Source organism: Coregonus clupeaformis, chromosome 9 (assembly GCF_020615455.1).
Source record: "Coregonus clupeaformis isolate EN_2021a chromosome 9, ASM2061545v1, whole genome shotgun sequence".
In the NCBI taxonomy this organism is placed as follows: Eukaryota; Metazoa; Chordata; class Actinopteri; order Salmoniformes; family Salmonidae; genus Coregonus; species Coregonus clupeaformis.
Window position 1 is genome coordinate 28,603,100 of NC_059200.1, and position 25,814 is coordinate 28,628,913.

A 25,814-nucleotide genomic window follows, 5' to 3' on the forward strand; every position below is an offset into this window, starting at 1 on the left:
GCTGCCAATGCTTCATTCGCCCGCACAGCATCAGCGGCGGGAGCACAAGGCCACAGTGACACTAGCAGCAGTTCTGGGAGCCTTCATTATCTGCTAGTTCCCCTATTACCAGTGCTTAATTTGTAAATCTGGAGGTCCTGGAGCACAAACACAACGTAGCAGCCAAGTAGCCTACTATCTATGGTGGTGAAACGGACAGCACTCTCCAAGGTGCTAATTAATTCAAGCATGCCCACATACTTCAGTATAGCTGCGGGGCTTACACAAGTCCAAATTTCTTATAGCCTAATTTTCTAGACATCAATGTACAGCAACATTTTTAAAGGACACTGCAGAACACCCGCCATATACACACATACTCAGCTGTGGGGCTTACAAGACCCGAATTTCATATAATTTTCAAGACATCAATGTAGCAGTAGAACAAATATCACAATATCGGAATACAACTTCAAATAAAATAAATCAATGTAGGCTACAGCAGAACACACATATGAGAATATATAGGCCTCCTGCCTATAAGATAATATGAAGCACATTACCTTCACAGCACAGAACAAGTTTGTAAAGGAAAAGAAACGTCCTACCTTAGTTTTCAAAACATCCCACAATGACTTTCCCCATGTCAAGTCCATTTAACTCCTGAGAGTCAACTTCTTGCTGAAAGCCATGAGCGGGTTTCTAAGGCTGTTCTGAAGACTCTGGCTGTAGTGTCAATTTTTTTCTTCATTTTGAGTGTTAACCTGGGTGTCCTCTTTAGCCTTGTCTACATTGATGCCACCAAATGTGCCTTAGTTCAGGCATGTTCAAAAACCTTTTTCTGAGGGCTCTTTGTTGTTTGTTTTTTAACGTCTGATGCATAGGATGTTAATTTACTGTACATTCCACCCACTCTTTTGCTAGTTTAATCCCTCCAGTCGTTTCTAGACCCAAGCTCCCTACCTTTTTGCATGTTGTACAGACCAACTTTGAATTCTGCATGACAAGCCAGGGATTATACGTTTGCTTGTTCTTGAACTGCAAATTGCACCTGCTCCGAGCACTTTGTTGGTGGATGCACAACCCCCCTCCCCCACAGCTCCCCGTCTCCCTCTCCCACTGAGTCTGACTCGCTAGTAGGCCTACTAGATAATGGAGGTGCTGGTGGTGATGCTGAACTGGCGGGATTAGCAGCGCTGCTAGCTAAGGCATCGCCATCATGAACAGTTTGCCCCTCACTCCTCTCCTCCGGCACTGACAGTTCTCTGGCTTGTTCTGGGTTTGATTCACCATCTTTCTCTTAATTTTTGGACTTGAAAAATGTCAAACTGCCTTTTCTTATCCATTTTTAATTTGGCTTTCCCACAATTCAAATTCAGTAGGGAGACGACTAGACTAGGCTATGTGACGTGATTACGTACAGTGCCTTGCAAAAGTATTCATCCCACTTGGCGTTTTTCCTATTTTGTTGCATTACAACCTGTAATTTAAATTGATTTTTATTTGGATTTCATGTATTGGACATACACAACATATTTCAAATTGGTGAAGTGAAATGAAAGAAACTTTTTTCAAAGAATTATAGAAAATAAATAGCGGAAAAGTGGTGCGTGCATATGTATTCACCCCCTTTGCTATGAAGCCCCTAAATAAGATATGGTGCAACCAATTACCTTCAGAAGTCACATAATTAGTTAAATAAAGTCCACCTGTGTGCAATCTAAGTGGCACATGATCTGTCACATGAGCTCAGTATATATACACCTGTTCTGAAAGGCCCCAGAGTTTGCAACACCACTAAGCAAGGGGCACCACCAAGCAAGCGGCACCATGAAGACCAAGGAGCTCTCCAAACAGGTCAGGGACGAAGTTGTGGAGAAGTACAGATCAGGGTTGGGTTATAAAAAAATATCAGAACATCCCACGGAGCACCATTAAATCCATTATTAAAAAATTTAAAGAATATGGCACCACAACAAACCTGCCAAGAGAGGGCCGCCCACCAAATCTCACGGACCAGGCAAGGAGGGCATTAATCAGAGAGGCAACAAAGAGACCAAAGATAACCCTTAAGGAGCTGCAAAGCTCCACAGTGGAGATTGGAGTATCTGTCCATAGGACCACTTTAAGCCATACACTCCACAGAGCTGGGCTTTACAGAAGAGTGGCCAGAAAAAAGCCATTGCTTAAAGAAAAAATTAAGCAAACACGTTTGGTGTTCGCCAAAAGCCATGTGGGAGACTCCCCAAACATATGGAAGAAGGTATTCTGGTCAGATGAGACTAAAATTGAGCTTTTTGGCCATCAAGAAAAATGCTATGTCTGGTGCAAACCCAACACCTCTCATCACCCCGAGAACACCATCCCCACAGTGATGCATGGTGGTGGCAGCATCACGCTGTGGGGATGTTCTTCATCGGCAGGGACTGGCGGATGATGGATGGCGCTAAATACAGGGAAATTCTTTAGGGAAACCTGTTTCAGTCTTCCAGAGATTTGAGACTGGGAGGGAGGTTCACCTTCCAGCAGGACAATGACCCTAAGTATACTGCTAAAGCAACACTTGAGTGGTTTAAGGGGAAACATTTAAATGTCTTGGAATGGCCTAGTCAAAGCCCAGACCTCAATCCAATTGAGAATCTGTGGTATGACTTAAAGATTGCTGTACACCAGCGGAACCCATCCATCTTGAAGGAGCTGGAGCAGTTTTGCCTTGAAGAATGGGCAAAATCATGTGCCAAGCTTATAGAAACATACCCCAAGAGACTTACAGCTGTAATTGCTGCAAAAGGTGGCTCTACAAAGAATTGACTTTGAGGGGGTGAATAGTTATGCACGCTCAAGTTCTGTTTTTTGTCTTATTTCTTGTTTGTTTCACCCCAGAGAATATTTTGCATCTTCAAAGTGGTAGGCATGTTGTGTAAATCATATGATACAAACCCCCCAAAAATCCATTTTAATTCCAGGTTGTAAGGCAACTAAATACGAAAAATGCCAAGGGGGGTGAATACTTTCGCAAGCCACTGTAGGGACATCTTCACTAGCTGACTACCACTACCAAGAACTGTGTCAAGATAAGTTACTTACCCCACTTGCCCTCCCCATAACCTCTATGTACAAATAAGAGACCAGGTCTGGAATCAGTGTGGCAGTATAGGATGATTACACAGAAGGATCACCTTGCTTTTACATGATGGTCTTTCTGGGGGCGGGAGAATAACGAGGAGGCAACTTGATTTAATGCTGATTGCTTTTATTAGAATGTCTACAGTGAAATAATTAATAAATCATGCCGCGAGTGGTACCAGATCCGGGAAAATAGGTGCTTGAACAAACAAAGTCAAATCTGAGAGGTACAGGATCTGGCAGGATCCGGCTCAAATTAAGCACTGCCTATTAATCCTTTATCTGAATGGGCATCGGGGCAGAGACTAACCCTCCTACTACTGCCCACTCTGTGGTGATGTGGCTGGGCTACTTTAACTCCACTGTCAACCCCATCCTATACCCGGCCCTGAACAGGGACTTCTGTAAGGCCCATTGGGAGCTGCTGCGGTGCAGGGGGCCACGGTGTAGACACGTCCACAACTATCTGTTTGTACCTACACAAACAAGTGTATCTCTCTAACGGGCACGGAGACACTCATCTGACCAATGGCCACAGAGACGCCCTCCCCAGGACAATCAGCCGGAGGGGAAGAGCATCACCCTGCAGGAGAGCAATGGCAGCACCATCACTGACCAGACCAGGTAAAATACACTGTTCATCACAGAATAGTAACATACTGGATAGGGATCAGGTAACACATATAGGACACATCATAAAAGTACATCAGACAAACAGTGTTATGTTCTTATTATGTCACCAACAAGAGACCCTCTCTCTGTTTCACGTCCTAGCTCACCTTCTACTACCTGGCGTCTACCTGGTGACAGGTGAGACACAGACACATAACAAAGGTGAGACAAACAGACACAGTCACACTGATGTATGCAGAGGTTTAAAAAGAATTATACAGAAAAAAATCTCCACTGGACAAAAGTGAAGGAGACATACAAACGGTGCAGTTGTGCAACAGCTTGTACACTATGTCTGACTGATATGTCTGATAAGTCATCACCTACTTATAAAACCAAGGAGGGTAAAGGGAACAAACTAAGAAGATAAAGAGAACATAGCCCGAGTCTATATTAACAGTCTGAATAGCTGTGTCCAGGCTGATCATTTCCCCAGCTAACTGATAGAGATGTACAGTCGTGGTCAAAAGTTTTGAGAATGACACAAGTATTGGTCTTCACAAAGTTTGCTGCTTCAGTGTTTTTAGATATTTTTGTCAGATGTTACTATGGTATACTGAAGTATAATTACAAGCATTCCATGTGTCAAAGGCTTTTATTGACAATTACATTAAGTTTATGTAAAGAGTCAATATTTGCAGTGTTGACCCTTCTTTTTCAAGACCTCTGCAATCCGCCCTGGCATGCTGTAAATTAACTTCTGGGCCACATCCTGACTGATGGCAGCCCATAATCAATGCTTGGAGTTTGTCAGAATTTGTGGGTTTTTGTTTGTCCACCCACCTCTTGAGGATTGACCACAAGTTCTCAATGGGATTAAGGTCTGGGGAGTTTCCTGGCCATGGACCCAAAATGTCAATGTTTTGTTCCCCGAGCCACTTAGTTATCACTTTTGCCTTATGGCAAGGTGCTCCATCATGCTGTAAAAGGCATTGTTCGTCACCAAACTGTTCTTGGATGGTTGGGAGAAGTTGCTCTCGGAGGATGTGTTGGTACCATTCTTTATTCATGGCTGTGTTCTTAGGCAAAAATGTGAGTGAGCCCACTCCCTTGGCTGAGAAGCAACCCCACACATGAATGGTCTCAGGATGCTTTACTGTTGGCATGACACAGGACTGATGGTAGCGCTCACCTTGTCTTCTCCGGACAAGCTTTTTTCCGGATGCCCCAACAATCAGTAAGGGGATTCATCAGAGAAAATGAGTCCAATCCCTGTACCTTTTACAGAATATCAGTCTGTCCCTGATGTTTTCCTGGAGAGAAGTGGCTTCCTCGCTGCCCTTCTTGACACCAGGCCATCCTCCAAAAGTATTCGCCTCACTGTGTGTGCAGATGCACTCACACCTGCCTGCTGTCATTCCTGAGCAAGCTCTGCACTGGTGGTGCCCCGATCCCGCAGCTGAATCAACTTTAGGAGACGGTCCTGGCGCGTGCTGGACTTTCTTGGGCGCCCTGAAGCCTTCTTCACAACAATTGAACCTCTCTTGATGATCCGATAAAATGGTTGATTTACAGTGGGGAAAAAAAGTATTTAGTCAGCCACCAATTGTGCAAGTTCTCCCACTTAAAAAGATGAGAGAGGCCTGTAATTTTCATCATAGGTACACGTCAACTATGACAGACAGATTTTTTTTCTCCAGAATTTTTTTTAATTAATTTATTTGTAAATTATGGTGGAAAATAAGTATTTGGTCACCTACAAACAAGCAAGATTTCTGTCTCTCACAGACCTGTAACTTCTTCTTTAAGAGGCTCCTCTGTCCTCCACTCGTTACCTGTATTAATGGCACCTGTTTGAACTTGTTATCAGTATAAAAGACACCTGTCCACAACCTCAAACAGTCACACTCCAAACTCCACTATGGCCAAGACCAAAGAGCTGTCAAAGGACACCAGAAACAAAATTGTAGACCTGCACCAGGCTGGGAAGACTGAATCTGCAGTAGGTAAGCAGCTTGGTTTGAAGACATCAACTGTGGAGGCAATTATTAGGAAATGGAAGACATACAAGACCACTGATAATCTCCCTCGATCTGGGGCTTCACGCAAGATCTCACCCCGTGGGGTCAAAATGATCACAAGAACGGTGAGCAAAAATCCCAGAACCACACGGGGGGACCTAGTGAATGACCTGCAGAGAGCTGGGACCAAAGTAACAAAGCCTACCATCAGTAACACACTACGCCGCCAGGGACTCAAATCCTGAAGTGCCAGACGTGTCCCCCTGCTTAAGCCAGTACATGTCCAGGCCCGTCTGAAGTTTGCGAGAGTGCATTTGGATGATCCAGAAGAGGATTGGGAGAATGTCATATGGTCAGATGAAACCAAAATATAATTTTTTGGTAAAAACTCAACTCATCGTGTTTGGAGGACAAAGAATGCTGAGTTGCATCCAAAGAACACCATACCTACTGTGATGCATGGGGGTGGAAACATCATGCTTTGGGGCTGTTTTTCTGCAAAGGGACCAGGATGACTGATCCGTGTAAAGGAAAGAATGAATGGGGCCATGTATCGTGAGATTTTGAGTGAAAACCTCCTTCAATCAGCAAGGGCATTGAAGATGAAACGTGGCTGGGTCTTTCAGCATGACAATGATCCCAAACACACCGCCCGGGCAACGAAGGAGTGGCTTCGTAAGAAGCATTTCAAGGTCCTGGAGTGGCCTAGCCAGTCTCCAGATCTCAACCCCATAGAAAATCTTTGGAGGGAGTTGAAAGTCCGTGTTGCCCAGCGACAGCCCCAAAACATCACTGCTCTAGAGGAGATCTGCATGGAGGAATGGGCCAAAATACCAGCAACAGTGTGTGAAAACCTTGTGAAGACTTACAGAAAACATTTGACCTGTGTCATTGCCAACAAAGGGTACATAAGAAAGTATTGAGAAACTTTTGTTATTGACCAAATACTTATTTTCCACCATAATTTGCAAATAAATTCATTAAAAATCCTACAATGTGATTTTCTGGAGAAAATAAATCTCATTTTGTCTGTCATAGTTGACGTGTACCTATGATGAAAATTACAGGCCTCTCTCATCTTTTTAAGTGGGAGAACTTGCACAATTGGTGGCTGACTAAATATTTTTTTCCCCACTGTAGCTACCTAGCTAGTTAATTCACTTGCTGACGTTAGCCTAATGTTTATTTCACTATACCTATCCGGTGTATGTGACAATAAACAAATATTTAAAAATTGATAACTTACATGGCTATCTAGCTAGACACAACACCATACATTGCAGCATAGCCAGAAATCGTTGGGCCTACAGAAATATGGGAGGGGTAAAGATACAAATCTCATGCTATGCTATTGTACATCTTTTGCCATGAGGTTGAGAGAAAATTTGTTTTAAAGCTAATTTCCTGCAATTCTACACATTTTGCCATGGGGCAGAAAGGAACATGTGCAGTTTTATAGCTAATCTCATGCTATTCTACACGTTGCCATTTGGCTGAGAGAAAATGTTGCATTTTTAAAGCTAATTAAAGCTACAATATAGGTGTGTTGACTGTGATGAAGGCACTGGATTATGAGCTGTCTTGTTTCCTAAATGAAATGAAATGAACAAATGAAGTAGGCAATGTCATGGTGCAAATAACCATAGAAGCACAGTGACATATGCCTCAATGCGGTCATATTCGTGGCTTATTGGGGGTATGGCTGTCAGTTATTTTTGGCCACCCATAACGAGAGTGAATGTCATTCCAGTTCATCTAAATGTCATTCCAGTTAGTCAAGGCTGCTGAGAGGAGGACGGCTCATAATAATGGCTGGAACGGAGCAAATGGAATGGCATCAAACACATGTGTTTGATGTATTTGATACCATTTCACCTATTCCGCTCCAGCCATTACCACGAGCCAGTCCTCCCCAATTAAGGTGCCACCAATGCCCTGTGATTCCAGTGCACGGCTTGCTATGAATTATATCGGATGGTGTTTGCATGTTTAGGTAAAAATACAAAAAATGCCCCATTTGGAACATTGACAAGTAGAGAGCATATACATACATATATGTATATATATACAGTTGAAGTCGGAAGTTTACATACACTTAGGTTGGAGTCATTAAACCTTGTTTTTCAACGACTCCACAAATTTCTTGTTAACAAACTATAGTTTTGGCAAGTCGGTTAGGACATCTACTTTGTGCATGACATAAGTAATATTTCCAACAATTGTTTACAGACAGATTATTTCACTTATAATTCACTGTATCACAATTTCAGTGGGTCAGAAGTTTACATACACCAAGTTGACTGTGCCTTTAAACAGCTTGGAAAATTCCAGAAAAGGATGTCATGGCTTTAGAAGCTTCTGATAGGCTAATTGAAATCCTTTGAGTCAATTGGAGGTGTACCTGTGGATGTATTTCAAGGCCTACCTTCAAACTCAGTGCATCTTTGCTTGACATCATGGGAAAATCAAAAGAAATCAGCCAAGACCTCATTAAAAAATTGTAGACCTCCACAAGTCTGGTTCATCCTTGGGAGCAATTTCCAAACGCCTGAAGGTACCACGTTCATCTGTACAAACAATAGTACGCAAGTATAAACACCATGGGACCATGCAGCCGTCATACAGCTCAGGAAGGAGACGCGTTCTGTCTCCTAGAGATGAACGTATTATGGTGCGAAAAGCTAGACTACGGTTTTCAACTGCACATGGGGACAAAGATCGTACTTTTTCGAGAAATGTCCTCTGGTCTGATGAAACAAAAATATAACTGTTTGGCCATAATGACCATCGCTTTGTTTGGAGCAAAAAGGGGGCTGCTTGCAAGCCGAAGAACACCATCCCAACCGTGAAGCACGGGGGTGGCAGCATCATGTTGTGGGGGTGCTTTGCTGCAGGAGGGACTGGTGCACTTCACAAAATAGATGGCATCATGAGGAAGGAATATTATGTGGATATATTGAAGCAACATCTCAAGACATCAGTCAGGAAGTTAAAGCTTGGTCGCAAATGGGTCTTCCAAATGGACAATGACCCCAAGCATACTTCCAAAGTTGTGGCAAAATGGCTTAAAGACAACAAAGTCAAGGTATTGGAGTGGCCATCACAACGCCCTGACCTCAATCCTATAGAACATTTGTGGGCAGAACTGAAAAAGCGTGTGCGAGCAAGGAGGCCTACAAACCTAACTCAGTTATACCAGCTCTGTCAGGAGGAATGGGCCAATATTCACCGAACTTATTGTGGGAAGCTTGTGGAAGGCTACCCGAAATGTTTGACCCAAGTTAAACAATTTAAAGGCAATGCTACCAAATACTAATTGAGTGTATGTAAACTTCTGACCCACTGGGAATGTAATGAAAGAAATAAAAGCTGAAATAAATAATTCTCTCTACTGTTATTCTGACATTTCACATTCTTAAAATAAAGTGGTGATCCTAACTGACCTAAGACAGGGAATTCTTACTAGGATTAAATGTCAGGAATTGTGAAAAATTTAGTTTCAATGTATTTGGCTAAGGTGTATGTAAACTTCCGACTTCAACTGTATATTCACAGTGCATTCGGAAAGTATTCAGACCCCTTGACTTTTTTAAAATGTTGTTACGTTACAGCCTGATTCAAAAATTAATTACATTACATATTTTCCTCATCAATCTACTCACAATACCCCATAATGACGAAGTGAAAATGGGTTTTTAGAAATTGTAATAATAAAAAAATAAAAACAATTATACCTCGTTCACTTAAGTATTCAGACCCTTCGCTATGAGACTCGGAATTGAGCTCAGGTGCATCCTGTTTCCATTGATCATCCTTGAGATGTTACTGCAACGTGATTGGAGTCCACCTGTGGTCAATTCAATTGATTGGACAATATTTGGAAAGGCACACACCTGTCTATATAAGGTCCCACAGTTGACAGTGCATTGATGGTCACTGACAGAGCTCCAGAGTTCCTCTGTGGAGATGGGAGAACCTTCCAGAAGGACAACCATCTCTGGAGCACTCCACCAATCAGGCCTTTATAGTAGAGTGGCCAGATGGAAGCCACTCCTCAGTAAAAGGCACATGACAGCCCACTTGGAGTTTGCTAAAAGGCACCTTAAAGGACTCTCCGACCATGAGAAACAAGATTCTCTGGTCTGATGAAACCAAGATTGAACTCTTTGGCCTGAAAGCCAAGCGTCAACGACCCTAAGCACACAGCCAAGAAAATGCAGGACTGGCTTCGGGACAAGTCTCTGAATGTCCTTGAGTGGCCCAGCCAGAGCCCGGACTTGAACCCGATCGAACATCTCTGGAGAGACCTGAAAATAGCTGTGCAGCAACGCTCCCCATCCAACCTGACAGAACTTGAGAGAATCTGCAGAGAAGAATGGAAGAAACTCCCCAAATACAGGTGGGCCAAGCTTGTAACGTCATACCCAAGAAGACTCGAGGCTGTTCTGAGTAAAGGGTCTGAATACTTATGTAAATGCATTATTTCAGTGTTTTATTTTTAATACATTTGCAAAAATGTCTAAAAACCTGTTTTTGCTTTGTCCTTATGGGGTATTGTTTGTAGATTGTTTTCTTTCCTCGTCAATGTAATCAATTTTAGAATAAGGCTGTAACGTAGCCACTGTGGAAAAAGTCAAGGGGTCTGAATACTTTCCGAATGCACTGTAGGCCTATGCATATGCATAAGCCTCTAATATGCTGTATGGGGGTTAATTAATCATCACCTTAGAAAGCACTGTCCATTTCGTTGTGTTTGGATTTGAAACAACATCCACAACAACCATGTTTTCCACTCAATTTCAACCTGTGGTGAGTTTTAAAAGCATGATACTGTTTTGATGATACTTGTTTGACCTGATTTTCGATTGCATTTGCATTGATGTCAGAGTGGTTAGAGGGACAATAGAGCGCTGAGTACCAGGCCACTAATGACCATTGTTAGCGAGTTGTGGCGGTAATACGTCACCGCAACAGCCCAACACGTGGTCCACTTATATCAGTGCATTCGTAACAACATAACCATTACGAAACTTCTATTCAATCAAATAAGCCTTCCGTACCAAATTTGGCACACTCATTGACCTCCATATAAAAATTCCTCACTTCATGGACTTATTTTTCGTGGACAGATTTTGGGCAGAGTAAAACCTCTCGCTTCGCATCTTCCTCTCTGGATTAGACCTTGAGTCAATCGTGCCTCAAACATTTTGCTTTAGTTTACATGTTTTCTTTGCTGATCTGGCAAGCAGTATCTGGGATCAGCTGATCACTAGCTAGCTGCTGCTACAAGTCTGAAGTTGCGCTAGGGGCACTCCCACTATTGCCTGGCTACCCAGACTCCTTGCTTCAGCTAAACGCTACACCACGCCCACAGACGTTAGTTTACAGAACAGCAAAATAATTGAATGTTAGTCTTCAGGCTACTCTCACTATCCTCCTGCTCCTGCTCAGAGACATTTAATTTAATCTGTGTTCCAGACCGTCTACAAGGCAATCATGCTGCACAAATAAATACATACATGACTAATCTGGCATGATGTGAGGGGTAGGGATTGTTTGTATGGTACTGGATACATTTGTTTTCAGCAATAGTCCGGTATTTTGTTGGAAACTAACATTTTGTTAGACTTGGAATGATCAGACGTTATGAATTGAATAAAACACTGATTTATTTATTTTCTTATTCTCTCCACCCCACTTCAGCTTAGTATGTCCATGGGTAATACAATTCCATCTCCTGCCATTCCTAGGTTCTGTATGTGCATTATAAGACAGGTAATGGCAGACTTGCACTTTGGCCACATAGTCTGTATTCTGCTTCTGATTCAGTGGTAGGCTTTGTGCAACAAAGGGGGATGACATTATGACATTATTAGTTATCCTTTGTGACATCACAGAAGTCTGTGACAATTTCAGTTGACACAGTGGCACTATTTCACTGACACCAACAAGGTAGGTTTTTAGGGAATTCACAATATGGACACATATTGGTAGATAATACATTCTCTCCATACTTGATCACCATTCTGCACAGTGCCTACATTATCTCAGGCTAAAATAAATACATATTTTCAGGGACACATCCCACCACCCCCTCCCCAGGAATGATGTTGCCCAGCTTGCAGAACTATGTGGACAGGTTGATGTTTGAGGGCCAGTGTGCAGACTGTGCGTTGGTGAACGTCCGTACCCGCAGGGTGATGGCGGCCACCCCAGGGGGATCACTGGAACACCTGACCCGGCGTGAGATTAGGAGGATACTGGCCAGAGAGAGAGAGGCCATCCAGACACAGGGAGTGAGCCTGGGGGGGCTGCGCTGTACTCTGTTGAGGGACAAAATGGTCACCCCAGGAGAGAGGTCCATGGACCTGCGCACCAAGCAAAGGCCCAGCCGGGGTGTCAGCAGCGAATTCCTCAACCACAAGGCCTATCAGATGGCTGCATGCCTTCGCAATGCAGGATCATCACAACTTGCTTGAATGTACTGCTTACCTGTATGTACTGCTTACCTGAACTATTGCTTGGGACGACATTCCTGTGTCATGGACAATATGGGATTTATGACGGAGTAAACTGAGTTGAAACTGTCTACACTGTGTCCCGTAGTTTGTGACATATTTGTGCTTCTTTAATTGTAGTGACCTAGAATACAGTGACCTAGTATGCAAGACAAGTACACACACACACAAGTCTGTATTGCCGGGTCCCACATTGTCATTACATTATTACATGGTCAGCCACAGACCAGGATAAACAGGCAATGTGACAATAACTGGCAAAAATACAGTTTAAGGGTTAAATGTCAGACACTCAGTTTAACAAGTAGTAAGCTAATTATGCTTGTTGCTTGGAAAACTAGACACCAATAGCAGAGTAAATACGCACCCTGTCAAGAATCTTGGAGAAATGGTTGCATATTGTGTTCATAACTTGCATAATAGCATAACCTGAGTCTAAGGTCAATATACTTTCAGAACAGAATGTATTAGAGACGTGAACAATTAAGGAAGAAATGTGACTCATGCATGCTGTGCCTGAAATTAACATAATGTAGTAGAAATAAAAAAGGGAATATGCTCAAAATATGACTTCAACCTGTCACGCCCTGACTCAGGGGACTCGTATATGTTGAGTCAGGGTGTGTAGTTTCTATGTTGTGTATTTCTATGTTGTAGTTCTAGTATGTCTAGATCTATGTTGGCCGGTGTGGTTCCCAATCAGAGGCAGCTGTCGCTCGTTGTCTCTGATTGGGGACCATACTTAGGCAGCCTATTGGCACTAGTGGGTTGTGGGATCTTGTTCCGTGTTAGGTATGTTGTTTGTGTACCTTGGACTTCACGTGTCGTTTGTTGTTTTGTCGTTGTGTTTATTAGTCAAATAAACATGTATGCATATCACGCTGCGCCTTGGTCCGTCCCGTCGATGAACGAACGTGACAGAAGATCCCACCAAACTAGGACCAAGCAGCGTGCCCAGGAAGAGCGAATAGCCATGTCACAGGTGGGCAAATGGTGGTCATGGGAGGAGATATTTGCGGGGAAAGGGCCATGGGCGAAGGTAGATGCCCAGGCAGGAGAGGTGAAACGGCGGCAACCGTGCCGACGACGGAGACCCGAGAGGCAACGGGTTGGATGACGAGGCTACAGGGGGCTAAAAGGGAGAAGGAAAGCGTAGAGGCACGGCGAGAGGAGCTGGTTAGGCAGCAGAAGGAGCGGGGGTTAATAAAGGAACCCAGTCCCGCTCCTCGCACCAAACAAGTGGTGCGTGTCGCCAGTCCGGTCCGGCCCGTTCCTGCTCCCCGCACTAAGGCAGTGGTGCGCGTCGCCAGCCCGGCCCGGCCTGTTCCTGTCCCTCGCACCAAGCCAGTGCTGCGCGTCGCCAGCCCGGCCCGGCCTGTTCCTGCCCCTCGCACCAAGCCAGTGGTGCGCGTCGCCGGCCCGGCCTGTTCCTGCCCCTCGCACCAAGCCAGTGGTGCGCGTCGCCAGCCCGGCCCGGCCTGTTCCTGCCCCTCGCACCAAGCCAGTGGTGCGCGTCGCCAGCCCGGTCCGGCCTGTTCCTGCCCCTCGCACCAAGGCAGTGGTGCGCGTCGCCAGCCCGGTCCGGCCTGTTCCTGCCCCTCGCACCAAGCCAGTGGTGCGCGTCGCCAGCCCGCCCCGGCCTGTTCCTGCCCCTCGCACCAAGCCAGTGGTGCGCGTCGCCAGGCCAGTCCGGCCTGTTCCTGTCCCTCGCACAAAGCCAGTGGTGCGCGTCGCCAGCCCGGCCCGGCCTGTTCCTGCCCCTCGCACCAAGCCAGTGGTGCGCGTCGCCAGCCCGGTCCGGCCTGTGCCTGCTCCTCGCACCAAGCCAGTGGTGCGTGTGTCCAGTCCGGCACGGCCCGTGCCTGTTCCACCGGTGCCTGGTTCGGCACCGGTCAGCTGCTTTACTCCGGAGCCAGAGCAGTCCGCTCCACCGGTGCCTGATCCAGCTACAGTCAGCTGCTCCACTCCGGAGCCAGAGCAGTCCGCTCCACCGGGGTCCAGTCCAGATCCGGTCAGCGGCTCCACTCCGGAGCCAGAGCAGTCCGCTCCACCGGTGCCTAGTCCAGCTCCGGTCAGCGGCTCCAGTCCGGAGCCTGAGCAGTCCGCTCCACCGGGGTCCAGTCCAGATCCGGTCAGCGTCTCCACTCCGGAGCCAGAGCAGTCCGCTCCACTGGTGCCTAGTCCAGCTCCGGTCAGCGGCTCCAGTCCGGAGCCTGAGGAGTCCGCTCCACCGGTGCCCGGTCCAGCTCCGGTCAGCGGCTCAAGTCCAGACCCAGACGTCAGCCCCTCTCCAGGTTCGGGGTCTCCCACACCAGGGTCCAGACAGGGCTTGGAGTATAGTGGGAGGAAGGAGAGGGGAAGCAACGCGCCGTTGTGTATTTCTATGTTGAAGTTCTAGTATGTCTAGATCTATGTTGGCCGGTGTGGTTCCCAATCAGAGGCAGCGGTCGCTCGTTGTCTCTGATTGGGGACCATACTTAGGCAGCCTATTGGCACTAGTGGGTTGTGGGATCTTGTTCCGTGTTAGGTATGTTGTTTGTGTACCTTGGACTTCACGTGTCGTTTGTTGTTTTGTCGTTGTGTTTATTAGTCAAATAAACATGTATGCATATCACGCTGCGCCTTTGTCCGTCCCGTCGATGAACGAACGTGACACAACCCTTAGTGTTTGACAAGGTGTTTGTCTACAGTGGAGTGTGCTTAAAAGTAAGTAGCTAGCGCAGGCTGACGCTGTACTGGTTATTGAACATAATTGCTTTGAACTACACTAATAACTTCAAACATTTCTATTGGAAAGTTCAATTATGGAAAACCTGTTTGCTAGAGGGTACTCACATGGCCATGGGTAAAGTTGGGTATAGCTGACTGGAGCTCCAGATGTGCGAGTATACACTTCAAGGTACATTTTAAGCACAGTAGGCTCCCACACGTAGGAGTTTATAGAGAAGAGCAGCCATCACTGTTCACTTCTATATTTTTTATACAATTTCTGCCAGTTGATTATATATTTTGTCCGTCTTGTTACAGTTTATGGATCTTTGAAATAATGTAATACCATTGTTTACTGTCATGCAAAATGTTTGTAGTTTTCCAGCCAGCTAAATAGAAGATAGGGCACATCTGTTTTGACTCACAGTTTTCACATACAGTACTGTAGGCCTAAACACACACACAGGCACACACATTAGGGATTAACTGATTCCCAGAACTAAGCATTATAGTAAAGTGGATTATTAACAACCTTTTTCTGCTCAAGAAGCAGGACTGCACTGCAGTTACAACCCTAACTTCTCTACACAAACAATCAGAGGATAGAGTGACCATGGCTGGCCTGCCTTAGTTTCCTGACTGTAGCTCTGACGTCAGAGGGGGTGTTTAGAAGGGGGCCCACAGAGCACCCCTGCCTATCTGGGATGGAGCAACAGAGAGGCCGCCTCCTCACCAGCCCCTTCCTTTCCCACAATCAACAGGAAGACTGAGCCGAGTCAGAGCGGAGACCAGAGAGAGAGAGAGGAGCCAAACACTCAGGAGAAGGAGGACGTCTAAGAAGCTGGCAATCTACATTTTACATTTTAGTCATTTAGCAGACGCTCTTATCCAGAGCGACTTACAGTTAGTGAGTGCATACATTTTTCATACTCTAGCACAAAGAAACGAGAAGTCTGACAAAAGGAATGAACATAACAAGTAAGAATCACAGAGAGGTGGAGAAACTCCAGTTAACGTCTCCACACAACGTCAAGGTGGAGAAATCAGACAAGAAAAGTTCCAAATACTGGGAGGGGGAGCTTCCAAAGCAAACTACAAAGGAAAAGCCAAGGTCGTCTAGTATGGCTGGGCAAGTATCCAAGAGCTCAGCACAGCGACTCAGCCGAGACCTGACCTGTTCTATCTGCCTGGATCTCTTCAAGCATCCTGTCTCCCTGCCCTGCGACCACACCTTCTGCCAGGCATGTATCGCTGGCTACTGGACGGGCCCCAGAGGCCAGGTCCAGGGGGGGTCCGGATCCTGTCCCCAGTGCAGGAAGGCGTTCCCTGGCCAGAGCTACCGGCCCAACCGCATCGTGGCTAACATAGTGGAGAGCTACTGCCAGGGCATGGAAGAGAGTGAGGGACTGCTGGGGGACGTGGGGGTACCAGAGAGGAGCCCTGCCCCTGCTCCTGCCCCACGCTGTGGCCGGCACCGAGAGGAGCTGAAGCTCTACTGTGAGGAGGACCAAGAGCTTTTGTGTCTGGTGTGTGGACTCTCTCAGGAGCACCGGAACCACACCATGGTGTGTGTGCAAGAGGCACAGCAGAGATACAGGGTAAGTCCAAATTCTATTTGACTTGTATTGCCTTTTTACACTCTTACATTTTTCAAAGAATGCTTGTAAAAGGCTTAGCTCTAGGGTTAAAAAACAACTAAGCCAAGGTTCCCAGTTGGAGGGGAAATTGAAGACAGGTGGTGCTATGGACTGAGCAGTAGAATTATGCTTGGGAGTAATTTAAGCAAAAAAAGTTGATTTGATTAAATGTGGCACAAAATAACTTAAAGTGACTTGGCATCAACAACTACAATGTCAATGATTTGTCACAACTTTACATGTCACTTTTTTTCTGTCCGACAAACTGCTCATTATTCTCCCCACATTGTCTGGTTTGGAGGTGCATCTGGCTTGTTTCCCATAACATTCATTTGCCAGCTCACTCCAAGAGCAGATTACTGTATTTACCGTAAGGCCTGGTGTAGAGAACAGAAGGCTGATGCCAACTTAGAGTCATGCCACTGCTTTGTTCTGGCCATGCAGGCGTCTCTCAACAGTTCCATGGACTCTCTGAAAGGGGAGCTGAACACGGCCCTGCAATGTGAGAGAGAGACTGAGGACGAGGTCAAGAAGCTCAAGGTGAGACTCTCTAGTATCTTCACCTGGTAACAATCTATACATTGCACTTAAGCCTTGAGTGTCTCATAAACCTCAACCCTCTCGAACTAACTGCCATTGCTAATGATCCCCCACCCCACACACTTTCTGTCCCCCCAGGAGCACACGGCAGACCTGAAGCAGCGCATCGAGGCCCTGTTCAGCGACCTGCACCAGTTCCTGTACCAGGAAGAGAAGCTGCTTCAGGTGAAGCTGAAGACAGAGGAGCGCAGGGAGCTGATCAGGCTGGACGAACACAAGGCCCTGCTCTGTGTGGAGGTCTGCCGTCTGCAGAGGGCCCTGAATGAGATCGAGGACAAGCTGAGAGAGCAGGACACCTTTACATTGCTGCGGGTGAGAGACAGAGCAGGGCTACTGTTTACCTACTGAAGTTATTCTAGCCTGGTGGAATTTCACATGGGAAGTAACTCAATGAGCATCCTTGATGGGGAATGTGAAAAATACGATAATGAGTTTCACACTGAAAAGTTTTAGGTTAGATTTTATGTTATTTTGCTTGTGCTGTTTGAAAAGAATGTACTGGATGGGAGGACAAAACTAGCTTGCACACTTCTAGACATTTACATCTGCAGTAATAATGTAGAAAGTAACCATTCTAGACATTCTACAGGAAGGTCTTGCTGATAGCAATGAGTAGAGTAGTACTTAATTGATCCCAACTTGGGAAATTCACTCAGCATCATCAATAAATTACAAGGACAAGACCCATATCAATGACAAACACATAAAAGACACACAATGGCCCCCCAGAGTGCAGGGAGGAACCCTTCAGGGTGGAGCACAGGCAGGATGTGGGCCCATGACCTCACTCCTGGTCGATGGTGGGGATAAGGAGATTATAGGGACAGGCTCAGACCCAGGGACTTTCCCCCAACCACTGTGAGATCCCAGAGGGCCGGGATAGCGTGAGCTCAGACAGTGATGTCATGTGGAAAACTGCTTTCTCTCTTTTTACCCACTACCAAAATTAATCAGCACTCTCTCCTCTTTTCCTGTCTCGTCCCAGAATATCAAGACCCTGCTCCAGAGGTGAGAGCGTGGTGGGACGTGGGCCGTTTTAGATTGTTATTCCATAATGGAGTTTTCCTGTTTCTGATATGTATTGTCTGAAGCTTGTGTTGTCTTTGGCAGGCCGTCACCCAAGTTTGAGAAGCCTACTCTCACGGCTCCCAGTCTGTGTGAGGGTCGGTTCGCAGGGCCCCTGCAGTACCGAGTGTGGAAATCACTGAAAGGAAGCATCTACCCAGGTACTGTAAGGCACTCAACTTTACAGTGGAGGCTTGCTGAGGGGAGGACGGCTCATAGTAATGGTTGGAATGGAGTCAATGGAATAGTATCAGTCACATGGAAACCACGTTTGGTACCATTCCATTGACTCCATTCCAGCCATTATTATGAGCTGTCCTCCCCTCAGCAGCCTCCACTGAACCTTTAGTAGAGTGAATTACAATTACAGCACTCATGAGCAATAATTCAGGAGCTTTCAGCAACTATTTTTGCTCTGCAACATACATTAATTGCCCAGAATTTACTACTTGATGGTTGTTCTCTTATTTAAAATGGAAAGTTGAAGTTGAAACTGCTACTGAGAATTATACTCTGTTCACATTGTAACGCTGTGTATCTGTGTCATGGCATTTAAACCATACGATACCTAACTTTACCACCTCGGTTTCCCTTATTCTCAGTTCCGGCCGCCATCACCTTCAACTCGAGCACGGCCAACCCCTGGCTTAGCCTGACCTCCTCCCTCACCTGTGTCCGCTACCAGACCTTCAACCACTCTGTCCAGGACAACCCCAACCGCTTCAATGCTGCATTGTCCCTGTTGGGCAGTCAGGGCTTCACTCATGGCCGCCACTATTGGGAGATCGAGGTCTACAGCAGCACTGTGTGGACCGTGGGTGTGGCTAGAGAGACTGTATCGAGGAAGGGAGTAATCAATGCCTTGCCAGCCAATGGCTTCTGGACCCTGTCCCTGTCCTATGGAATACAGTACATGGCCTGTACATCGCCCCCTACTGTGCTGTCACTGGAGGAGCCTCTGGCTAGGATAGGGGTATATCTGGATTATAAGAGGGGTCTGGTGTCTTTCTACAATGCAGAGAGCATGACACATCTCTATACATTCTGTGAAACCTTCACAGAGACGTTGTATCCCTACTTCAATCTGGGATTCCTGGATAAAGTGCATGAGAATGAGCCCCTCAAAGTCTTCCTTCCCAAAATCTGACAGCCGCGGCACGTATCTATACCCCGCAAAGAGTCGAGCCTTACACTGGTGTGGTGCTAAAATGCCCTCAAAATATAACTGTCAGATAATAAGATACGTAAAAAAACAACTGACACAAAATACTACGGTCATATTGTTTTGAGATGTTAGAAAGAGTAAGTAGTACATTTTAAAACTGTCATCTTGATGTGGGCCAGAGCTTCACCATCAAGGTTTGTTAAATGTTTTTGTTATCATTCTTATGTATGCGCAATAACCTTTTGCAGTATTACAGCGTAAATTGTACCTGACTGCCGTAAACGGAATGATGAATACAAAATTGCCTTATCGTGTACAATGTACAGCAGTTCAGTATTTTGAGACAAAAATGCGCCAACAATTTGAATAAGTAATTTTCAATGCATAATCATAATGTATTTATGAATTTTGGATATCATCAGAATTTCAAACGTACACCTCACGATACCGTTCAAAATAAATAACAATTCGTTTTGTGTCTGTGTTGAAATAGAACCTGTTATTTGATCTGCACAGTCTCAGCAGAAACAGTAACAGGCATAAACACACTTCTGCATGGTGGATTTGTGCATATCAGAGCACAGGAAAGAGGAAACTCACTAAGAGGTCATTTGAAGAGAGTTTTCTGTGTGGTTGTGTCACTCTTTCTTCCTGTGATCCATTTGGCTTAGCCTACAGTACATTGAACCGAGCTGAGTTATGAGTCAAAATGGATGGACCATTTCCTAGAAATCCCTGATAAACCTCTCTATCAGCATCCAGGAGCGGTAACGGAGATGGGTTGGTAACACGGTCCGCAGAACATCACAAGACATTCATAAAATGGAAGCCTGCAACGCAGCAGAGGTTCTAACACAACAACTGGTGAATTACTTGTTTTGTTTCTTTGGGATACAATAAAACAAGTACCACTAGCACCATATCAAGTACCTTAGTAGTACCTGTGGAAACAGTACAATACCATAACATTTAGTGCTACCCACTTTTTACACAGGATCAGCATGTCAGACTTCGAAGTTACATAATCTCCACAAGAGTACATTTCATATGCTCTTCTCCCCTCCCATTTACATATTTAAAGAATATATATTATTCTAAATTTAGTTTTGGAAGGAAACTGGACTTAACATAATGGCATAGGCCTACGCTATTATCAGTGGAGCAATCTGAGCAGAGTAGCTCCTACAAGGCCTTCCAAGGGCATAAATGATGTATCAATAAGTCATTACTTCATTGGATTTAATAGACTAATCAAGAAAGCGAGGGAGAGAGAGAGAGAGAGCATTTTAAACCTGCACAGTGATGTTTTTTGTATACCATTAGCAGTAGCACTTTGAGGAAAACATTCTCATTCCACCATGCAGGCTGATACAATTACAGTGGGGAAAACAAGTATTTAGTCAGCCACCAATTGTGCAAGTTCTCCCACTTAAAAGATGAGAGAGGCCTGTAATTTTCATCATAGGTACACGTCAACTGTGTTAGAGCGTGCCGCTTGCAACACCAGGGTTGTGGGTTACAATTCCCACGGGGGATCAGTATGAAAATGTATGCACTCACTACTGTAAGTTGCTCTGGATAAGAGCGTCTGTAAATGTAAAGGAGCACTTTTTATGTGAGGGTATTTTCATACACACATGTTTTACCGTTTAGAAATGAAAGCACTTTATGTATCTAATCCCCTCCCTTTGAATGCATCTTGAGTATTTGGACAAATTCACTTTTAGTGTATTAAATTAGTCAAAAGTTGTATTATTTGGTCCCATATTCCTAGCACCAATAACTACAACAAGCTTGAGATGCATTTGCAGTTTGTTTTAGTTGTGTTTCAGATTATTTCGTGCCCAATAGAAATTAATGGTAAATCATGTATTGTGTCATTTTGAAGTGACTTTCATTATAAATAAGAACATAATTTGTTTCTGAACACTTCTACATTAATGTGGATCCTACCATGATTACGGATAACCATGAATGAATCATTAATAATGACGAGTGAGAAAATTAAAGAGGCATAAATATCATACCCTCCAAAAAATGCTAACCTCCCCTGTTATTGATTATGGTGAGAGGTTAGCATGTTTTGGGGGTATAATCTTTGTGCCTCTAACTTTCCCACTCATTATTCAGGACTGATTCAGGATCATCCGTAATCATGGTAGCATCAACATTAATGTAGAAGTGCTTAGAAACATATTATATTCTTATTTACAATAAAAGTGACTCCAATGACACAATACATTATTTACCATTCATTTCTATTGGGCACAAAATAATCTGAAACACAACCAAAACAAACTGCAAATGGTTCCAACAAGTTTGTAGAGTCACAAGCTTGATGTAGTCATTGTGCGCTAGGAATATTGGAGATTATAATAAAATGTTTGACTACTTTAATACATTATAAGTGCATTTGTCCAAATACTTATGACACCTTCAAATGGGGGGACTAGATAAATTAAGTGCTTTCATTTCTAAACTGTAAAAGAGATATGTATGAAAATACCCTCAAATAAAAAGGTAACATTCTGTACTGTCGCCTCATATAAAACATTTGATCTCAAATCCAAAATGATGGAGTGTAGAGCCAAATTAAGTGTTTTAGCTTCACTGTCCAAATAAATACGTAGGGGAGTCTATATTTGGGACAAATCATAAAAACAATTGGAAAAGAACAGACCACCACCTTACACTATATTTATCTATATTTATTAGCCTTTGAAAAGAATAACAACACATGTTCATTTTTCTTGTCCTGCTAACATCAATCATGTGGGGAAAGAAAATATCATCCCTATTCTGCATTGGAGGACCATACTAATTACAACTGTGTGCTCAAAACAAACTCCCCGGTTCTATCCGTTTTTCCTAGTCATCAATGTGCAACCCTCAATGATACACAGTACAGTGCCAAGAATTAAGTCAAAAGTAAATAGACATATTTAGGAACCAAGGCAAGGTGGGAAGGTTAGCTTCCCAAGAAGTTAGGGCTCAGCTGGACTTCAAGTTAGGAGGTGGTCGGGGCACTGGGGAGTATTCCCTAAAACCCTGACCATCCTGTATCCTATACCGTTATACCACCATCCCACTGATCCTTACAGGCCTGTGGGATCCTTTTTGTTATCTTGAGGAAATTACACACTTTTGGGGAATTCAATTCAATTCTCCCCCACATATCCACCCTCTCGTCCACCCTCCCTAATCTAAATGATACAAACTCGAAAACGCTCTCTACTGCTGCATGGCTTGACTCCTTACAGCTGGCTTTGGGCGGAGTGGGGTATGGGGGGTAGCTATCCAAGCCTCTGCTCCTCTTAGGGAACTGGGAGTGTCAACACTTTGGGGTGCACAGTCTGCTCCTCTTAAGTCTTGGTAAAGAGGGGTTCACTTGCTTGTGTGCAATGTGTCTTGGAACTTTGTGCTCGTGTACCGTACATGGAAGCCCTTCTTATTGATGGTGTCATCAGAATGGAACTTTATAACGATGGCATCCCCAGCAGAGTAGATTTCCTCAGGGGGCTGGAAGATCAATAAAAAAAGAGAAAGAGAAAGAGAAAGAGAAAGAGAGAGACTTACACCTCTAAAATGGGTAAGTACGCAAACACCCCTGGCATTTTGTGAAGTGCTACATACAGTAACACTATCTATGTACAGTAGCTGTATGTACAGTCTAGTAGGTGTACTGAAACCTTTGTTCGTCCTTACCCCAGATCCACAGTAGCGGCCAAGCCTTGGGGCCTTAACATCAGCACCGTCAAATAGTTCCATGTAGTCGTAGCCACAGTCTGCCTCTTCCTCAATCTCAAAGGTTTGGAAGATGAGCTCTACTCCGTAGCCCTTTTCAGCGGAGACCACCCACTGGCAGTCAGACGCCCCTGGGTAGTTGTTATCCCCAAACTGGGCGTGGGAGTAAAGATCTTTGGTCTTGACCTCAGCTTTCAGGTTTCCGCCACACTCTGAGAACGCACAGCCACAAAATTAGGGACAGAGCCTCAGAGAAGGAACTCATTGAGATATGGAATGTGCAATTTATCAACAAATAATTATCTGAGAGGCAGTGTTTTTCCTCTACATTCCATGTGGGATTGTGCATCTGAAAAGGCTGACCTATTGTCCCTTTGTTTTCTTAGTTGAAAGAGACCACAAATCACAAACCCAGATGGCAACATGGCCATTGTCACCACCAATCATACTAATGAATTCATATTTAACTCATTTAGGATGAATTCCTTCAGATGAATCATCTCATTATTCAGGGGACCTGACAAAACAATAGATGTTGTCACGCTGCATGCTGAATCACACATTACAAACATAATGTATTGTATGTTAGGGATAATGTAATACCAAGACAAGATGAGAGTCAAAAACCAGAGACATTGACATCAGCATACAAGAAGACATTTGCATCAGTAGACACAGAGCGCTGATCATCAACGATGGAGGTTAACAATGGTCCCAGGATCAAATCCTTTTGGCACATCCTTTTCAACCTACCAGTAATTAGAGTTGTCTTTTGGGAAAACGCAAGTCTTTTTGATTGATCTGAGAGACAAAATGAGCCCTACCTGGATCAAAGGTCTTGGTAAGATGAATGACTACCACTGGTCTGCTGGGGTTTAAGGATGATTTATTATTATTCATATCTTAAATAGGTTATGGCAGTGGATTGACCAGGCCTACATGAAAAAGGTTGAATAATGTATTATACAATCAATATTAGTTGATTATTCTAATTTCTCTGAAATCAAAACAACATGTTAGCAGTTCACCCATCTCCCTGTATGCACCAATGAGAATTATCCATTTCAATCCTTTTCTTTCTGGTATCACAAAATGCTAGTGCTAATGCCAGTGTATGTGTCGCCCACCTGCACTGTGTGAAGCCTCAAAGCCTCTCTTCTGGACTGAGTTGTCAGAGAAGAAGCGCAGGAACATCTCGTTGCCACTGGAGATGACTGGTGAGGGTTTCTTGATGCCACAGAAGCGTCCCAGACTGGGGGCCCGGCCATCCTTTCCATCGTAGATCTCCAGGTGGTCGTAGGCACACTCCAGATGAGCCTCCATGTCCATCTCATTGAAAGCCTTAAAAGTGGATGTAGATTCAGTGAGGTAGGTGGTGAGCTATTAACAACGGTAAAAATCTACATGAACCTTCTTCCGCTAATGACTATGTACTGTTACAAGGTAAATTATAAGCATAAGAGGTGTCATTAAAACTATGCCAATCCCTACCTAAATGTACATATCTACCCCATTTACCTCGTACACCTGCACATCAACTCAGTACTGGTACCCTGTGTATATAGCCAAGTTATCGTTAGTCATTGAGTATTTATTCCTCGTGTTATTATTTTTCAATTATTTCTCTCTGCATTGTTGGGAAGGCCCATAAGTAAGCATTTCACTGTTAGTCTACACCTGTTGTTTGCGAAGCATGTGACAAATACAATTTGATTTGATCATGACACTAGCAGTAAACATACCATTTTGATGCGGTGGCCTGGGGTGGTGGAGAGGGCCCAGGTACAGGCCTTCTTGCTGGGGTATTTCTCAGGCCAGTTCGGACTGGTGATGGTGCCTGACACACTGCTCACCACATGATCACAGCCAGCTGGAAGAGAAACATTGCTGATTCAATCAGTAATCCAAGAGCACATATCATATCCCCAACTCTTTGATGTCATAAGGCATGTAAAATATGATGTCAAGGGCTGTATGTAAATACTGGATGGATGGATATGGATACGTACATGTATGGACAGAAAGAACTCTATGTAAATGTATGGATAAATTCATTAAAATAAGAGTTATCCTGTACCTTCCTTGCAGTCGTGTTTATTGTCATGCAGCACAAAGCCACTGCGACACTGACAACTGTAGCTCCCAAAGGTGTTGACACACTCGTGTTGGCAGCCTCCATTCTCCTTAGAGCACTCGTCCTTGTCTGCATGGGAACAGAACATTGTCAGATATTGCTAAACCCATCTACAGTAAGCCCTTAGTGACACTATAATGTTTGAGCCTTTGACCATGTGTAAACATACTTTAAATGTATGTTTGTTGCAACCAAAAAAAATTCAAGGCTTACCAGAGAAGAATTGGGCTTTGAAGCCTTTCTTTGACACTGTGTTGTCTGATTTGAACTCAATGCGCATGTTGTTGTATTGGGAGGTGACGGTTTCTGGTTTCTCTGTTCCACAAAACTTCCCATGAAGCCTGGAGTCAGCGGTCAGTCCACTCCTCACCTCCACATAATCATATTTACATACCTGAGGGAAGAAGAGACCACATAGGACGTCAGACACACATCAAGAGGAACTGGATCAAGTACTATGGAATAACTCAAAGTAAACCACAGCACACACACACTGGCTTACTG

The 25,814-nt window shown here is 44.5% G+C and overlaps 3 protein-coding genes across 4 annotated transcripts in view; 2 read left to right on the forward strand and 1 right to left on the reverse strand.

The window, feature by feature from the left end:
• The first annotated feature begins 11,658 nt into the window (after nucleotides 1-11,658).
• Nucleotides 11,659-12,301, forward strand: LOC121574201 (profilin-2-like). Its single transcript, XM_041886837.2, has 2 exons — nucleotides 11,659-11,690; nucleotides 11,814-12,301. The coding sequence occupies exon 2, from the start codon at nucleotides 11,843-11,845 to the stop codon at nucleotides 12,215-12,217; it is 375 nt and encodes a 124-aa protein (XP_041742771.2). The 5' UTR covers nucleotides 11,659-11,690; nucleotides 11,814-11,842; the 3' UTR covers nucleotides 12,218-12,301.
• A 3,433-nt stretch (nucleotides 12,302-15,734) lies between these two features.
• LOC121574380 (E3 ubiquitin-protein ligase TRIM62-like) lies at nucleotides 15,735-20,299 on the forward strand. The gene is made up of 6 exons (XM_041886998.2): nucleotides 15,735-16,563; nucleotides 17,047-17,142; nucleotides 17,281-17,514; nucleotides 18,188-18,210; nucleotides 18,313-18,428; nucleotides 18,870-20,299. The coding sequence occupies exons 1-6, from the start codon at nucleotides 15,931-15,933 to the stop codon at nucleotides 19,412-19,414; spliced, it is 1,647 nt and encodes a 548-aa protein (XP_041742932.1). The 5' UTR covers nucleotides 15,735-15,930; the 3' UTR covers nucleotides 19,415-20,299.
• A 1,826-nt stretch (nucleotides 20,300-22,125) lies between these two features.
• LOC121573785 (bone morphogenetic protein 1) overlaps nucleotides 22,126-25,814 on the reverse strand; it is a 36,927-nt gene continuing 33,238 nt past the window's right edge. For both annotated transcript variants that reach the window (XM_041886063.2, XM_041886062.2), the window contains exons 15-20: nucleotides 25,524-25,704; nucleotides 25,254-25,379; nucleotides 24,919-25,046; nucleotides 24,304-24,517; nucleotides 23,138-23,388; nucleotides 22,126-22,951 (exon numbers count right to left, since the gene is read on the reverse strand). In XM_041886063.2, coding sequence (XP_041741997.1) covers nucleotides 22,817-22,951; nucleotides 23,138-23,388; nucleotides 24,304-24,517; nucleotides 24,919-25,046; nucleotides 25,254-25,379; nucleotides 25,524-25,704 — 1,035 coding nt within the window. In that variant the 3' untranslated portion in view covers nucleotides 22,126-22,816. The remainder of the gene's footprint in view (nucleotides 22,952-23,137; nucleotides 23,389-24,303; nucleotides 24,518-24,918; nucleotides 25,047-25,253; nucleotides 25,380-25,523; nucleotides 25,705-25,814) is intronic.